The 18,740-nt window shown below is 37.3% G+C and overlaps 1 protein-coding gene across 1 annotated transcript; it reads right to left on the minus strand.

Moving 5' to 3' along the window:
- Window positions 1–186: 186 nt before the first annotated feature.
- Window positions 187–18,512, minus strand: si:dkeyp-97e7.9 (DEP domain-containing mTOR-interacting protein). The gene is made up of 9 exons (XM_036560159.1): window positions 18,366–18,512; window positions 17,751–17,929; window positions 16,519–16,642; window positions 14,278–14,456; window positions 13,044–13,355; window positions 5,820–5,957; window positions 4,476–4,546; window positions 4,268–4,372; window positions 187–343 (listed from the first exon to the last, which is right to left on the minus strand). The coding sequence occupies exons 1-9, from the start codon at window positions 18,452–18,454 to the stop codon at window positions 218–220; spliced, it is 1,323 nt and encodes a 440-aa protein (XP_036416052.1). The 5' UTR covers window positions 18,455–18,512; the 3' UTR covers window positions 187–217.
- Between the last annotated feature and the right edge of the window lie 228 nt (window positions 18,513–18,740).

Here is an 18,740-nt window from a genome sequence, read left to right on the forward strand (position 1 = left end):
CTTGGCACAAACTCATCTATCCATTTATTCATTCATTTATTCAGTGTTGCCATTTATGTTTTTTCACTCCAGTTTAGGTTGCTTGAAATGGCATTTCCAAGGCTCAGGGGTCAATATCAGTAATTATCCATGCATTTCTCTCATTAGGGAACTACAGTTTGTGTGTGAGTGTGTGTGTGTGAGAAAGAGAGAGAGAGAGAGAGAGAGAGAGAGATAATCAGTCCTGGGGCTCCATCACCTCCAGAGTTACCACTCGGGGTCCCGTCATCACCAGCTTTGAGAGAGCGCAGTAATCCAGATGGAGAACGCTGAGGCCATTCACCCGGCACACAAACTGCCGCACCTGAACAAACATGAAGGAATCAGTGGAATATGAGGTTACTACACTGCATATGCATGGCATTGTGTCATAGATGTAGTTTCCACATTGTGAGTGTGTTATTATTACACCAGAGATGTTCACAAATTGCTAGATGTGAGTCAGAGTCGAGACCTAAATCTCTGGAGTACAAGTCCGAGTCTAGTCTTGAGTCTCTGGGGTATGAGTCTGAGTTGAAGTGCAAAACAGGTTCTTAGCTGCACCTGTCAGGTTCGACATGGTTTTAAATAAGGAACCTTTCGTTATGGAAAATGCTGCAGACTGAAGGACAGAACTGAAGCCCTACACCCAGTAAACACAGTGCTTAAAATAAAGGGCAAGACAAACAACTGGTTAATTTGTAGTTTGTAAGTATGTTTGTTAGCTAGCATATTAGTTATCTAATCCAGCTGAACTTTTAAAAGAATGTTATCTGTAATTTACTAAAACCCTGGCTAGATTGGCTGACAACTAAAGGTAACTATTGCTAGTGTTGCCTCTTTTAAAGTCTGTATTTACAGCAATTTAATGATTTGTTCTGTTTTTCATTTTGAAGGCTGTAATATAAAAAAGCTCATGTTTGAAGCTGTATCAAGCCTGATACCACAGAGAGCTGCAAAAAGAATGGCATGAAATGTCTGGCTGTAGGGCCAGAGCGACTTTAACATGGATGTTTTGACACGTCCTTTTCCAAAAGGATGAGTTGGTCTGGAATGGCTGTGAAGTACTTGATATTTATTTCAAATTGCTCACTTATTTAAAAAAAATCGAAAGGGGGAATGGGAAAAAGAGAAAAATGAGTTGAGTCATGACTACAGTTGCCTAGATAATAATGTAAATTCCCTACAGTACCCATAATGCAAACACCAACACAGCGCATGACTGTAGTAAAACTGAAAGGCAGAATCACATATGCAGTGTTGGAAACAAAAGGTTTTATTTGAGTCCCAAATTATGATTCAATCAGTTTTGTTCATGCTGTTTTTTTCCTCTGGCTGAAATTTTGTGAGTGTCAAGTCTTGAGTCCAAGTCGAGTCACAAGTCAGTTAAACGCGAGTCAGAGTCAAGTCACTGAGTTGATGACTCAAGTCCACATCACTGGCTTACTTGGTTTATAAACACAATTCAGTAATTCCTCTAACCATGGAAATTCACACATAAGTAGTTTTTACTGTCTTGGTGGCTGCTATATAGCACTATTTTGAAAATAATAATAAAAAATAAAAATAACAGCCTTTAGCCTCACTAAAGTACAGCCTCCACACAGCAGGGTTTGTTGTAACACAATGTTACAAGTAACCTTCTAAAGTAAAAAGTCCATACCCCTTCATATTTAAAATAGTTTTCTGGTACTTTATATTCACAGATTAATCAGAAATAGATAAATGACACTGTAGATGTCAATTCCTTTTGCTCTGATATTTTCTGCTCTACTTTGTAGTCAAAAATAAATTTGCCCTGTTTGACAAAGGTTCTTTTCACTAGTCGAATTCATATATTTTTATGTATTTAGGCTGGAAAACATGTCTGATTCAAGCAACATGAAACTGTATTGAGTACATTGTGTTTTCATTATTTTACTAGATCAGCGGTCAGCAATCCAAATGTTAAGAAGAGCCATTTTGTCCTTAAAAGTACAATCCACAATATTTTCTGTCAGTTTTACCATCTTGGCTGTAAATATGTCTCAGTATGTGCTAATGTGTTAGTATAGGCTAACAAATTTTATATAAACGAAAACGCAGACTTACTTCGCTCTGCTTTAAGCTTTAGCTCAGCTATAGCCATTTTTCTCACATCTCCGGCAGAAAACTTTTCCTCAAAAGTGGAATAGTTTCTTGTAAAATGTCTCTCAATGTTAGATTTTTATGAGGCTGAAGTCAGCTTCTCATTCGCCAGCTTCTTGTTTGAATGAGCAAGGTGCAGCAGGCACCATTTAAGGAGAAACGGGAAAATTCAAATGAGAAGCTGACTTAAGCTTTGTGACTTTTTAGTGTTTGACAGTTCCTCATTGCAGATTTAACTTATCAGGGACAAAGCTGGAGTGCTTATAAATGCAAATAAGTCCATTCGTCTCCAAATTATCGATGTTCATCTTAAATTTTCTCTTTCCCTTTTCGTTAGCTTCTGGATAGGTGAGAACGGTGTCTGCATTGTTATGTGGCCAGCAGTCTGCACGTCTACCTTTAGGGCTAAAGGATGAATTAGCATACATTAACTCCAACGTTTAAGACCATTTATTGTTAAAACTGTTAAAACAGATCAGCAGGGCTTTATTTTACTGCAAAGGAGGATTATTTTCTTTTTACCTACAAATCTAGTTCTGCTCTGAAGCAGCAACTGGGCAGTAAAATAGCCATAGGCAGCCTGGTGCAATATGTTGCCGACCCCTGTACCAGACCTTTTAGAGACTGTCGTGACTAGCTCCTCAGTTTGTTAAAATTAACCAAATGTGCCCTGCTCTCCCCTACACTACACCCATTTCATGGTTACACTACATGCATTTCTATGGCTGCTCTACACCCATTTCCAAGGCTGTGCTAGGAGTTTTGATTGGTGAGAAGAAGTGGACCACATATATAGGTTTGAAATATTCAAAATTAAGCAGGGGAAAAAGACAAGCAATTTAATGAGAAGAGAATCCAGTATGTTAGCACTAACTTTAGTAACATCATAGCCTTCTATATCTGCATTACCAGACAAATAGTATACCATTGCACAGAGGTGGGAACAAGGTCACTAAGTTGCAAGTAACAAGTATGTCTCAAGCCTTGACACTCAAATTCTGAGTCAAGTCCCAAGTCAAGATAGTCTTAATTCAAGTCACATGTCAGGACAGGCAAGTCTCAAGTTGAGTCCCAAGTCTTAATCTTTAAGTCCTAAACAGGTCAATATGCATTCTTCAGCTAATGTAAGGCCATTTCAACATTTAATAACAGTAACAGTACTATAACATTTTAATGAGTGCATGTTAGTAGTGAATGGCTACATATTATTTTATTTAATTTTTATTTTAAATTGTTTTTAACCTATCCAACTAAAATACAAAATCCATGGTACACAGATATCCATGGCAGACATAATGGTATACAGAAAGAGCAGTACACTGCACATTAAAGGAATGTTTAAAAGTACTATTAAGTTCAATAGAAAAAAACATTATATTTGAAGATATTTTTTGATGATTTTGGGGAACATTGGGCACCTAGGATTAAAATAAAAACTAGCTCAGCCATATAAAACAGTCACTAGTTTTAATTGAATTTAGACGACAACAGAAACCAAAATGACTGAGCTAAACAAAGTCACCCAACTGTTGCTCCAGTTAAGGTGGAACGACAAATTTTCATTATGGTGAACAAAAAGTCAACTTCAGCCTCTTGGTGAATGCTGGCTTGTTTTACTGGCAGAAGCTTTTATGTCAAATAGAGAGGGCACTGTTTCTTTTGTTTTGCTACCATGAGGAAAATGGTCAGTTTGCCTGGTAAGTTTCTCCAGTAAGAGTTTAAGGGCTGAGCAAGGGCTTTTTGATGCTGTTGATGCTTCGTTTGTTTCTATTTTTTTTTTTCTATCATATAGTTTATGGAAGGCAAACTTGAATTCTGACGTTTCAGCTGTCTTCTGAAATAAAATAAGCCAAGCATAAGCACTTAGTAAGTAACAGACATTTGAGGTCTCAAGGGTCTAGAGTCTGTCCGAGTCACAAGCCTCAAGTTCGAGTCAGAGTCATTGGTGTTCAAGTCAGAGTCGAGTCACAAGTCTTTCTGTTTGTTGAGTTGACACTTAAGTCATCAAATTCATGACTTGAGTTGGACTTGAGTCCAGGTCATATGAGACCACACCTATGCTATTGGACCCCACCACAATGGATTGGAATTGGGCATCCATGGTTTGTGTGTATGTGATCACCTTAACTCCTGCTACTGCAGCAGGGCTTCCTGGGTCCACAGCTTGCACATAACAAGGCGATTTCCCTCGCACCACAAAGCCCCAGCCCAGAACGTCCCCCAGGATCTTTACAGTAAGCAAGCACATATGAATGAATTGAAGGGGTAAGGTGTATTTGTTGTTAATTCTTTCACTTTTTATGCTGTGCTTGTGTATGAGAGGAACTCACAGTAAGCACTTTTTTAATGTACGGAGCTCCGGGGGACAGTAATTCCTCACACGTTACAGCCCGCTTCAGTACTGTCAATAAACACACAACAGTTCAACTTAATTACCAAGTAACAAAAACTTTTGCTGTTACAGGCTCAGATGTGCTTTCAAGAATATTGTAAATAAGGCATTACATAGTTTTACTCAATATTTTTCAATTTTTTTATTGTACTAACTCAAAGCGTAGATGATTTACATTTTTCTTTTTTTCTCTTTTTGTCAATTTGAATGAACAGGCTGTTTTTGTTACTGTTTCTTTAACACTGATTGGGTGTTGTGCATCAGTGAAAAAGCAATTTAGGCTGTAGGCAGAATAGGCAGAAATATGTAAATAAATTAGTTTCATGACATCAATAAAACAACAAAATCAAAACAGGCTTTTTTTGCAGTTTAGTGTATATGCACTGTAGGAACTGGGGTGTGTATAGTATATTTTGAAACTTGTGTTAACATAGTACATCAAAACCTTTTTTAAAAAAAGCAAGGAAACTTTGGTTTTCCATGATTATGGGGCCTTTAAAAGCATAAGTGCATAATCCTTAAATACATAGTTGTTTAACCTATAAATAAGTAAGTGTTTAAGCCTCAAATGCATGGGCTTTAAAGTAACATATAGAAATTGAATATTTTTTATGTATTTTATTTTACTTACTGTATTAATCAATCAGTATTTAATCCTTAAATACATGGATGTTCAAATTCTTGGATGGCTCAATGCCACTTTTCCGATACCAGCACTGATACCGATGTTAAAACATTGAGTATCAGCTGATATGGATCCAGTGTTTTTCTTCAAAAAATTACTAAGCTTCAGCTTTCCATTAAGAGTGCTAAAATAGGCTATCATGCTCAGATTACTCAGAAATACACAGCTGACAACATGATGTCACACATTGTGTGTGATCCCTCAGGCTAGACTTTTTACAGGATTGGATCAGATTCATTATTTTTTTTCTCCCTCTAATATTTGATTCAGTTTTTTTCTGTTGATTGGCTCACTACCAATACCCACTGATTTGGAAATGCACTCTCTACTCTCTAATACGTGAGTGTTTAACCCTGAAATGCACTGATCGACTTTCAAATGCTTGAATATTTAATTCTTAAAAGTGGTGTTCAACCATTTCAATGGGTCAGTTTTTAACCTTTAAGTGACTGAATTTTTAAATAAAAAAAATATTTTCAGCATTTGACCATTTGTTTGCCACTTATCTGAGGTTGGAGGGGGAAGGTTACAAGTTAGGGTTAAGGTGTAATGGTTAAAATACATTTGTAAATGTCCTCCATTGTCCTAAAAGCAGACCTGATTTAGGGTTGGATCTGACCCCAGGAGCAGCGTAGACTGAATTAAGAGCCATAAACCCATTGGAGTTGTGAAGCTGATGCGTCAGACTACTGCGTCGTCCACCTTTGACAAAATTTTCATCATTTGTGGCTTCATCTGCAGGGGAGGGAGGAGAATGTTAAAGTATGTTAAATCTACAAAAAAACATACAAAAGTATGGACAAATCAGGCTATCATGATGGCTTCAAGATGGCTGATGCTGCTGATTTAGGCTATGCAATGGCAATGTACTTTTGTCATTTTTACAAATAAGAAAGTCATACAGTTTCAGAAACCACATAAACAAGTATAGATTACTTGACAAAGTGACATAGTTTAAGGTAAATGTGCACACTGTTTGGGCCATGCTAATTGGTGGTGTGTAAACTCGTAGGACTTGGTTACATTAGCCTCATAGCTCCACTGCAAACTGCAAAATTGGGCAAATTTGATCCTTCATTGCTTAAATTTGCTTAGCATCCATTCAGTTGTCCTCCATTACCTCAGTCAAGCTTTCGGGTTTTTTTTAGTTGCAAGCTAGCGTTCCTGCGAATGTACAGTCAGGTCCATAAGTATTTGGACACAGTTTTTGCAATATTGCTTCTGTACACCACCATACTGGATCTGAAAAGAAGCAATCAAGATGGAACTGAAGTGTACACAATGAAAAAAGTGAGCTGTTTAGGAATTACCTTTTTTTACTTAGCTCCTTCAATTCTCACAGGCTCCACTGTAACTGGACAAACCAACATAATTATAAATATAAGGATTATTTTTAATATTTGCGTGCAAATCCTTTGCAGTCAGTGACTGTCTGAGGTTTGAACCCACCATCACCAAATGCTGAGTTTCCTCCGTTGAGATGTTCTGCCAGGCCTTTACTGCAGCCCCCTTCATTTTTTTTCAGCCTTCCTTTCTGTTTTCAGGAAGTGAAAAGCATGCTCAATTGAGGTGAGGTCAGATGACTGTCTTTACCATTTAAGAAAGTTCAATTTCTATGCCTTAAGAAGTTATTGGGTCGCTTTTGTTATAGGTTTTGGGTCATTATCTGTCTATACTGTGAAACACCTTTCTACCAGTTTTGCAGCATTTGACTTAATTTGAGCAGAAAGTATAGCTCCTTACACTTCATAATTCATCCTGCTACTTCTATCAGCAGTCACCTGATATCAATCAATCATCGATAAACACCAGTGACCCAGTTCCATTGGCAGGCATGTACCCCCTGCCTCAATACTGCCTCCACTTGGTTTAACAGATGTGGTATGCTTCAGATTATGAGCCCGTCCTTTTCTTCCCCATGCACTTCTCTTCCCATTATTCTAGTACAACTTAATCTTTGTTTCATCTGTCTAAAGAATCTTGTTCTAGAACTGGATTTTTTAGATGCCATGGAATCCATGAAACTGCTTATCAGTCAACTGTCCAATTACATTTGAGCCTGTGAAATGGAAGAACTATGTAAAAATGGCTGTAATTCCTAAGCAGTTAATGCTATATTTTTGTTAACCCCCTTGAATTCAAGATGAAAGTCTACACTTTAATTACATCTTGATTGCTTCATTTGAAATCCACTGTGGTGGTGTACAGAGGCAAAATTACAAAACGTGTGTCACTGTCCAAATACTTATGGACATGGTGGAGGTAAAAAAATACAGTATGTTTTGTGTCACTGATTGATGAGGATATTTAGCTAGCTAGGTACGTAGACTTGTCAAGTTAGCAGTTAAAACTGATCTGCCCAACACAATAGCGTAGCAATGAAACTCAACATTTTAGCTAAAGTCTCAAGCTGTTCTCTGATAAGCCTGTGGTTTGTTTATGTTATCACTTAATGTACACATTTGCCATTTTCAGTTCAGACATCCTGAAGGCTTTGCAATACTACATTTGAATACTCACTTGCTGTTGTTTTATGCACTTGGATAACTGGCAGGGGGGACCACCCCTGATACCACTATTTTCTTTGCACTGCTTTCAGCAATAGGCTATAAACCCATATCACAGGGACACGGTGCATTTAAAGAATGTATTGTTTGGCAACTTACTATTGTCTATTGCATATTATTGCATGCAAACATGGCAGGTCAACGCAGCAGTTCCTTCCAGACAATAACAAATAAACGACAAATAAAAACATTAGGTTTTCATAATTCATAATTTAAAATATTAATTGTTTAATTCATGAGGTTTGTTTTTAGAACCACTTAGATCACTGTGCACTTTTCACTGTGTGGAGCTCAGCGGCCAATGTAGCGGTAAACAGAGTCCGCTATGGCAGATACACAGGCTCACACAAAGTTTTGCACTTTGGCCAAGTCAAACTACCATTTTGTCCATGTTAGAGGGAACTACCAGACATACCAAATGAGACTTTGAAGGAAGATTTTTGAGGGAGGCTGAAAACTGGCTACCCTCCATTGCTGCTCTGTTAAATGGTCCAGGTGGAAGTTTGATAACGCTACTATTTACAGTCAGATGTGACAATTGAAGGAAGTTAATGTGCTGTGGTGTGTGTGAAGGTGCTGAAGTTGTATTTTAGGCTGCCTATTTTTGTGTTTCTCCTTATATGGTCATTGTTGTCACACCTGTTACTTGTCCTGTATAAGCTGGGTCTAATCTTGGCATCAGTCCAGCTATAAAACTGTGACAGTCCATTGTCTTATGGGCTGGCTGGCTGTCTGGAACCTGTGCGCACAACGAATAAACTTCACTTTGTCCAGACAGCAGATCGAGTCTCCAGGGTTTGGATTCTATCACAATGCAGTGAGAACGGTCTGTTAGAGCAAGGTGTGTTGGATCTGAAATCTCCAGCATGGTAGATTTGCAGGACCAAGATTAGGTCCCCCCTCATAAGACTAGAGGAAGAGTCTCTGGTGCTACTCGCTCTAAAAAGCAATGTTCATCAGCAACCGTCTTATTGAAAATGCGTAATATACAGAGTGAAACAGAGTGAATTTCCAATATGGATTTATGGTAAATATTGGTCAAAATATCATTTTTTCCCTAAGTTTCTTGCTAGCTAGGTACCTTTAGGTTTACATAAGGTAAAGAAAAGAGAGAGCTAGCTGACAAGCCACCTATTTTAACCATTTTTAAAAACTTCACAGTGTGAATGAGCAAAAGAAATAAATTTACCATTATTGACAACTCTTTATTTTTGTTTTCTTTTATATCGCTTCAGTATTTCACAGCAATTACACAGCAACACACAGTCTTCATCCTTGACTAAGATTAACATGATTTTATTAGGTGATCCACATTACACAGGGAACTATAAACCTTTAAAAATTGTATTTCAGAAACACCTCTGAAGTAAAACACAGAGGAAACTTTTACCACTTGTTTCACAAACACACACGCAGATTTGATAAAGTCAGTGAGAAAGATTTGGGAGCTTAGTGGTCAGGAGTGGTTGGTCTTAAGTTAACTGAAAAAGCAACTCACCAAACTTTAAAGTCCTATGGGTATTTTAAGCAAATTACCCTAAAACAATATCCTTTAGGGATAGGGAAGATTTTTCACACTTCTACTTAATTTCCAAACTGAGTCCACAGGTTAGCAAAGAATCAGCTAAGCAAGATACCTGGTAGCTAGCTCCTTAGCTAGGCATCTAGGCTAAAAAATGTGATACAGCTATCTATAAAAGCACTTGCAGTGCACGTACATTGTTCAGTAATGCATCTTTGGTAAAACTGAATCTTTTTAACATCAAAGAAAGCTTGCTGTATTATCCACCTCACATACTGTAGTACGATGCCAGGGTTACAGCTCAGACTGTATTAAGCCCACTCTGACATCTGAACGTTCTAGCGGGTGTGTGGCTAAAATTGAAAAAACTTAAATTAATGGAATACATGTAAGTTTTTTAACAAGGGAAATGAGTATTGTAAACTTTATTGTGTCATCACTGGCAACAATTTACTTTGTCTTTTACTATCAAATACAGTAGACCTAACAGAATCTAATCTAACCTAAAAGGTACACTGAAAAATAAAAAAAAACATGTGCAGATGAGATTACATTTGGATTATTAGCCCAACTTATTGGCTCCTTGCAAAAACGCAGAAAAGATTTGTTAACAGCCATACAATGTGTTTTGAATGTAAGCAGGGTTTGAGAGGTACATTTACAATCTTATCTTATCTTTTGGCAGCACCCCTATTTTTTTCACGCAAAGCCTGCCTTAGAGGGCACGTTGTAGGGGAGACTGTAGGGCAGGGGTGTCCAATCTTATCCGAAAAGGGCCGGTGTGGCTGCAGGTTTTCAGTGCAACAAAGCAGGAGCACCAATAGGCTGTACCAATCTATAATCTATGTATTTTTTTAATAACATATTCAGGATCAGCTGCTTATTTAAAAGAGAGGCAATAGCATTGCTTGGCTTTAGTTCCTTTTCTTCATCTGTGTCTGTTGCACGTCAACAGATATTTACAGATGTATACAAAAGTTTGAACACCCATGGTCAAATTACATGTTTTGTTGATTTTCTAAGTAAAAATAAGTGAAGACGTCCTATGCAATGAAATTCTCTAGCTATTTTAGTGCACAATTAAAATTTTTTTGCTGAGTTTAACATATTGGGAAAAAAACATATAATATGTCAAAAAATTTGCGTAGGCTACATTTTATGTTTTATTATTTTTCAGAATGTTAAAGTCAGGGCCGTAACTAGGATCAACATTTAAATAAGGTCCATTTTGCAGAAAAGTGACCTATATCACACAGTAACTAAACTAACTTTGATTCTCATTTTCTCATTTTCAGTGCTTGTCTCTTTTGCACTCTACCTACTCTATCCTCACAGATTATTGAAAAAAGCATACATTAAAAGTACTTTATAAAAGCCAGTCTCTGCCAAACCCCAGCTAACAGAAAGGTAGCTACTCATTCACTTAACCAGACGTAATACAGAATTATCTTACATGATACTGTGTCATTAATATGCCAGTTACCAGTTAATGCTGGTTGTATTATGTTATGAGTAGGTAACACAATACAACCTTGAACTACCATTAGTAGTCCCCCCCCCCTAAACAGCAGAGGGCGCCCGTGAGTGAGTCCTCAATGAATGGGAGTGAATGCGGCTCAACGGCTAAAAATGAAAAGTTAAAATAGTTTCTAATCACTTGCCCGGAATGTTTCTTTAATTTTAGAAAGTAGAAGGATGTATTTCACTAAAAAAAACAATTAGATGTTACATATATATTTCCTTTTTTCTACAGCAATGGGTTTTGGGCAGCAGAAGGCAGGCATTAGTGCTAGAGTGTGATGATTGGTGAGCGGAGCAGCTCATTGGCTGTTCGTGCTCACTGACATCATGAACATACATGAGGTGCCATTTTAAATTCCTATAACTCGAGTTTAAAAGCTCTTAAAAATATAACAGCAGTGTTAAAATGTTTTATGATATTCAGTGTTCAGGAAATGATTACATTCTTTTACATTAAAAATGTAATTTATAAACTATGATTTTGCTCAAATGCTCCCTATCAACCCATTGATTTTGGACTCACTCAGGAGCACCCTCTAGCATTTGAGAAAAACAGAAGACATTGCAGAGTGGTAATTCTCATCTCTACAAGTTCTCTTGCAACAGACCACTGTAGTCGTGTCATGATTTTGTAGTCGGCACTATGTTCTTATGCCCATAATAGGAACTCGGGGTCTAAGCTCTATTTCTCTATGGCCAGAATGAATAGGGTTTTCGAAAAATCTCTAGTATCGCACCTTGTGTTTAATAAAAATGTTCAGAACTCAATGTCCTGTGAACATTCTTCTCTCGAATACCGCAATGTCGTTAAAGTGTTGAAATATGAATATTGCTACATGTAAGCTAAAGCTACTGCACACTGAATTCACGTCATTAGACTGGCAGCCTCCCTAAGCAGGTTTTGGCAGCGTACATTTCCATGTTCAGACTGAGGGCAGATGAAAAGAATTTAAAACAAAATCAGCATGTTTCTCTGCAGTTTTTCATCTGATGCTCACTGAAACACCATAGATCTTTCCTTTTAGCTTGATTTGAAAACATCTACAAACATACCTGCACTCAGGCTAATCCAGTACAGACTCAGCTTCTGCAGCTTCTGCTGCACTATTTAATGTGGAACGGGAAAAATTCGAACAAGCATCCGGCGAAAAAGAAGCTGACTTCAGCTTCATGGAGGGTTGAAAGGCATACTGTGAGGAGGTTTCACTATTTACACTTAACAGCTGAGTAACATTAAATTATTACAGGTCAGTATTTTGTCTTGTTTGCTAATGTTTGTGATAGCTAGTCACAGCTGCTGCACCATTTAAGGTGGAACGGGAACATTCAAACAAGAAGCTGCGAAAAAAGAAGCTAAATTCAGCCTCCTAGTTTTAACACAGGTAAAATTTTTGATAAGGAGTTTTAGCCTAACAAAATATCCCATCCAGAAGTTTTATTTACGGTTATACCTATAATTATGCGCTATGGTAGAATATTTTGATGAGGTAGCACAACTCGTCAGAGCACCGCCACAGCCCGCCTTAGTTTTGTGTAGCTTAGTGACATCACATTGATGCGCATTAGCTTTAGCTCACATGTAGCAATATTAGTATTATAGCTCTTTATGACCTTGTAATTCTGAGGATCCAGTAGTATTCGGGAGAAAAATGCACACAAGACAAAGCGTATCGGGTTCTGAACATTTTTATTTAACACAGGGTGCAACAGAGTTGATTTTTCAAAAACCCTATTGATTAAACAGGCCTGCCTGTGACTACACCCCTGAGGAAGCTACCTCATTATTAGGACAGTGCTATTTCCACATCAAATTTCATGAATGTAGATACATGAAAAAATCTTTCTGAAACTACTGAGGTCTGGACCTTGGTGTCCTCATAGCTAGTTGTGGCAATGGTTAAATTCAGCAAATAAACAGTAAATGTGCATTAAAATGTTAATGTTAACTTATTTTCACTTAGAAAATCAAAAACATCATTTTACTTGAAAGACAGATCTCTGTGTCAACTTGACCTATTGCTACTTTAAAAATTCATGATGAACAGATATTTTGGTATTTTTTTTTGGTATACTGATATTTTTTTAAACAAACAAAACAATCTCCTGGGGGGAGCATGCCCCCAGACCCCTGTAGTAGCCTCCTATTCATAAATCTCTAGTGAAACCACTGATAACCTGACCTAGCTCTAAAGCCCACTAGACATTTCACACTTGCACTGGAAGTCCATCCAGGTACCAGGTATTCTGTGATTAGGTATGTTAGGAACTGGGTTCGAGTACAAATGTGGACCAAATATAGGTCAATGAGTTGAGAAACTACACTACCGGAGAGGAAGTTTGCATTTCTGCCAGGCGGGGGTGTCCTGCGCAGGATGAATGGACTATCCGCCTGGTCTTCCATGGGGATCATGACCTCACCGTCTTGTTCCACTTCGAACAGCTCTGCCAGTCGCCGGCGGCGGCGAAAATTCACACAGAACTGATACAGCAGCCCGCTGTCAAAGAAATGATGCTTCAGAGAGACTGTAGAGATGGGACAAGTTGGGGAAACACAGGCAGAGAGAGTATGTCACACATAGTGTAGAAACATTGATGTAGTGATATGCAATTTGTAAAATAAACTTTAGTTTCTTTACCACACTCCATCATAGACATGTTGTGTGCGTGTGTCTTCAAACATTTAACACAAAGATGTGTTGTAAATGTGTTAAAATAGTGATAAACAAAAATAATTAATAATACTTAATAATACTACTACTAATAATACTTAATTAAACAACTTAATGACCTCCAATTTGGATCAAGATGGCAAAGGGAAAAGATCTAAATGACTTTGAAAGAGATTTCATTATTAACTATTATTATTGACTGTTCAAAATATACCCTGTATTGCTGTGTATTTGCTATTTGCTACAATGAAACTTTTCTGTTTGGATGAGAGTGGTCTCTTCCAGGATGACAGTGCCCCCATCTGTGGGGCACAGGGTTTACTGAATGGTTTGATGAAAATTACAATGATGTAAAAATTATGTTATGGCTTTCACAGTCACCAGATCACTGTCCAATTAAAAACTTAAGACACCCTCTAGATAAATGAAGTCTGTTCTCTGGCTGATCTTTATTGTGCCTTATTAGAAAAGCACTCCAAGCTGACCAGCACAACATTTAATCGTTTCCCCCACAACCTTCACTCCACTATTCCAATTATTCTGCTACAGACTATCTGCAGTAACAGCCCTCCATATTATTCAAGCAGGAATGTGCAGAGCTAAACTGCTCTAGGCCTTTTAAAAATGTTAACAATGTTTATGTAGTACATCAAACTAATACAAAAATTAATTTTTTCCATAATATGGGCCATTTAACAATTATTTTTGTTCGTGTGTGTAAGGAGTGTGCGTTGTATATCAATTTTTGTTGTGTATCATAGCATTAGGTGGTCCACCATGTTGGATGATGCCGTGCTCCAGCAGTGTCCTGCTTAACTCCACCCCCTCACTCCTGCTCTCTGCCTCTCCATTCTGCAGCAGCCAATCAATCAGCTGGAACCCCGCAAAACAGCGTTTATAAAGCACGCCCTTCTCCTCTCGCACCTGCAGGAGACACTCTCTGCTTGACAGAAGACTGAATACACACACAAAGAAAAACAAATATACACAAAGTATAATTGTAATTGACTTATCCTGCTCACAAATGCATTCTTTCGTAAGAAGAATGCATTTGCAAGGTTGCAAGGTTGCTGTCAAACACTGTCTAAATTCATTACAGTGCATTAATAATTTCAAATGGTTTTAATTTGATATGATGTGTTCAAGATTATAATTATAAGATTGACCAAGTTTGTCTGTCATGTAACAAGTTTTTTTATGAATAATCATCTGGTAGGCTAAGCAGGATGTTCAGTATAATCTGTTTAAGCATTGTTAGCTAGTCAAAACTCTGTGTCGCTCTCTGTCACTGTCATCAAGTAGCTTGCTTTTATTAATAACACTTGAGGTAACATATTGTTGTGTTCTTTGTTTTTCCCATAATATGAATGAAGGAAAATCCTTTAGAGTAACCATGAGCCATGCTACAGTAGCTAGTGAAGTAGGCTACAATGCTCACTTAGCTAGCTAGCAGCACTAAAACAGCTGCAGCTGGTTAACGTTTTGCTTATCAACCAAATATTTATTCTTGAAGACCCAAATTACATATCAAAAAACTACATTCGATCTATCTTGTTTGGTTGAACAATCTGTAAAGTTCTGTAAAGCAGAGCAGGATAGGGTGATTCCCGTCTCCATGCTGTATATAACACTCGACACAACAGCACTAGTCTACTGCTTAACACTGTTTGCAAGAGGGACTGAAGTGTTATACTACAGCCATTACAGCCTTCATCCTCTATTATTGTCAAAACTTCTACTGTTTGGCCTCAACAGGAAAACTGTCTATGCCCTTCAAACATGGACTGTATATACAGTCATTGTTTAGAACATACAACACCTGGTTCAGGGTACAAGAAGAGAAAGTCTTACTGTTCATATACAACCCCATTTCCAAAAAAGTTGGGACACTGTGCAGAATGTAAATAACAATAGAATGCAATGATGTGCAAATCATGTAAACCATATTTTTTTAAGGAAAATCCTACAAAGACAACATATCAAATGTTGCAACTGAGAAATTTTATTGTTTTTTGAAAAATATATGTCCATTTTGAATTTAAAGCCAACAACATGTTCCAAAAAAGTTGGGACAGGGGCATGTTTACCACTGTGTTTCATCACCTCTTCTTTTAACAACACTCTGTAAGCATTTGGGAACTGAGAAGACCAATTGCTATAGTTTTGAAAGTGAAACGTTTTCCCATTCTTGTTTGATACAGGATTTCAGCTGCTCAACAGATGGATCCTGTTCATATCATTTCTTTGCGTTTTAGAGTTTTAACTTGCATTTGTGGATGCAGTGACGAAATGTTTTCACAGACAATCGTTTTCAGAAGTGCTCCCGAGCACATGCAGTGATTTCCTCTACAGAATCATGTCTGTTTTTAATAAAGTGCCGCCTGAGGGCCCAAAGATCATGGCCAGCAAATACTGGTTTTTGGCCTTGACCCTTGCATACAGAGATTTCTCCAGATTCTCTGAGTCTTGTAATATTATTATGTACCGTATTTGCTATTTTATGTTGAGAAATGTTATTCTTAAATTGTTGCACTATTTGCTCGTGCAATCTTTCACAGAGTGGTGAACCCCTCCTCATCTTTACATCTGAAAGACTGGGCCTCTCTGGGATGCTCTTTTTATATCCAATCATGTTACTGACCTGTTGCCAATCAACCACCAGGTGTTTTTTAGCATTACACAACTTTACCAGCCTTTTGTTGCCCCTGTCTCAACTTTTTTGGAACGTGTTGTTGGCATCAAATTCAAAATGGGCATACATTTTTCAAAAAAACATTTGATATGTTGTCTTTGTACTATTTTCAATGAAATATAGGGTTTAAATGAATAGCACATTATTGCATTTTGTTTTTATTTACATTTTATATTTACATTGTGCCCCAACTGTTTTTTTGGAAATGGGGTAGTAGATAAATAACAGAAATATCAGTAATATATGTGAACAATGTGTAAATAATAGAAAATCTTACTATTCATATAGATAAATAAGGTGAACAATATTAGGGTAAAAACATTACTGTTCGTATAAACTCTGTCCACGCGTGAAGACTTTCTCCTCAGTGCTGAAGGGGAATGTCCCATCATCCTTGCGGAAGCGGTAAAGCAACTTTGCATCTTTGAACATTGGCCATTTATCACACACTATTGGGAGACATGAAAAACAAAAAAGATTTACACTAAATTAACAGTAACTCCTCTAATTGTAGGAGAGAGGGAGGCACAGGGGAAACTGTAGCATAGATATTTTATGTAGTTAAACACATTCAAGTAGAACATGCATTTGGTCATCTTACTGTATTCCTATAGCAATGTCAATGTCTGATAGCAAGTTAGCAAATGAACACATATTTCTCAAGGTTGACCCTAAAGTCTGTTTTTGTACCATGAAAGTAACTCTTATTTTAATGAGTTTTATGTATATGTTGCAGAACTCACACCTGTTTTATTTGCCCATTGAAAGAACACCATACACCTCCATATAAACTTAAAACAGTAAATGTTTTCGAAGGTTTTATTCATCGATTCACCAAAACTTGCTATATATGTAAATAAAATATATTCATTTTCATTTTGGTGATATACACCCTTGTACTCTTCTCTTCTTCAGAATACATTTACCAGTCTGTTTTCAGTGATCGTATTTTTATTGATTAATATATTTTGATATATTTAGGTTCAAAAGTTTGTTTGACATATTGTCGCTGTCAGAACAAAACCTGTCTTCAAAAATTTGGTTTACAGGAGAAGGAAGAAAAAATGTTCTTAACTTTCAGTGTAAGTTAATGTAACAGAATTTTATTCTAAGTCAGGGGTGTACAACTCTGGTCCTGGAGGACCATTGTCCAGCACAGTTTGGAGGTTTCCCCACTCAAACACACCCACTTAACATAGCAATTAACAGATAAATGTAATTAGGTGTGTTGGACAGGTAAATCACCAAACTGCAGGACGTTGGCGCTCCAGGACCAGAGCTGTGCACCCCTGTTCTAAGTCATTTTGTACCATTCTATAGGCTGTTTAGCTCGTAAGTCTAGTGCAATGAACCCCACTTACAGGGTAACAGCTGCACTCACTGTGCTTTTGCTAAATTGCTCAGAATGTGTAGATGTTTGTAAGTTTACATTTTCATTTGTAGCAGAGATATGTAGGTTGCTTGTAAAAAAAATAGTATTTTAAAAAAATATTTACTAAAAAAACAAACTCTGTTAGGTAGTTCCCCAGTCTCCTTTATTAGTTTGATCATTTGTACCGTGGTGTATGATGTCATGGTCCATTAATCGCTGCATCACTTTAACAGCAGTGTCCCGGTCTGGCACTTCTTTGTGAATGGTCAGCCAGTCCACCAGCTCCTGCGCTACAAAGCAGTTTGGGTATGTCCTCAGGTGGACCCGCCGGTCCTTTATCAGCTTTCCAAAATGCAGACGCAATCTAACACACAAACACAAAATAATAATTTTACAACAGAATGGATGCTGATCTTGGCTAGGGAGTGATGATACAATGATTTTGATCAATACCAGGTAATATGAACATCAGTTCTTAGCAGCCAGTGTGGAAAAAAATGACACTTTGAAGGAAGAATTAAACTGTAATTTGCTTCTTTGCTAGCCCTGTGGCATGGGCCCCAAAGCAAATGGCAATGGCAATAAAAAGGGCAAATAACTATAATTAACCAAAACAAATTAAAGTTATTTCATGATTACTTTGTTTTCAATAATAATAATAAAAATAATAATAAGAATAATAAGAATAATAACTGATACAATAGACAATATAACAACTGATCATCAAATGGCACACACAAAAATATCCCTGAGAAGCCACTGTTTATGTATTAAATATTGTATAAATGTTAAAATCATACCGGAGTTGTTCTCCTGCAATCATAGCTTCCGCTTTGTGCTGTCTGCTCATAACTCTGGTGCTAATGCCAACACTGCTAATCCCCTCCATACTCCTCTCTTGTCCTCTCTCAGGTCTGAACTGTTTTCCCTTTAATGCTGTTTCTGTGTTTAGTAAACAGCCATTGAATGTAGGCAGCTGTTCTTCAGAAAGGTGAAAACGTTGCAAACAGGAACACACTTTCATCTCACTGTGTATTTTTTTTTCAAATGAAATCAGCTTCAGGCTGCTTTACTAGCCTGACAAACAACAGTATATTTCATTACCAAAGCCCCTGGGTTTATAAAAATTGGAAATGTTAAAGAAAGATAGTAAATAAAACATTAGGGCCTGGACA

The sequence above is a fragment of the Colossoma macropomum genome, unplaced genomic scaffold, assembly GCF_904425465.1.
Source record: "Colossoma macropomum unplaced genomic scaffold, Colossoma_macropomum, whole genome shotgun sequence".
Lineage (NCBI taxonomy): Eukaryota > Metazoa > Chordata > Actinopteri > Characiformes > Serrasalmidae > Colossoma > Colossoma macropomum.

What these genes read in the sequence shown, in the direction of transcription:
- si:dkeyp-97e7.9 (XM_036560159.1), bottom strand. Translation starts at nt 18,454, where the DNA reads ATGGAGGGGATTAGCAGTGTTGGCATTAGCACCAGAGTTATGAGCAGA. An exon ending in CAGATCCAACCCTAAATCAG is followed by an intron (nt 4,547 to 5,819) that starts GTCTGCTTTTAG and finishes GTTTATTGACAG; the next exon opens with TACTGAAGCGGGCTGTAACG. An exon ending in CTGCAGTAGCAGGAGTTAAG is followed by an intron (nt 344 to 4,267) that starts GTGATCACATAC and finishes ATGTTTGTTCAG; the next exon opens with GTGCGGCAGTTTGTGTGCCG.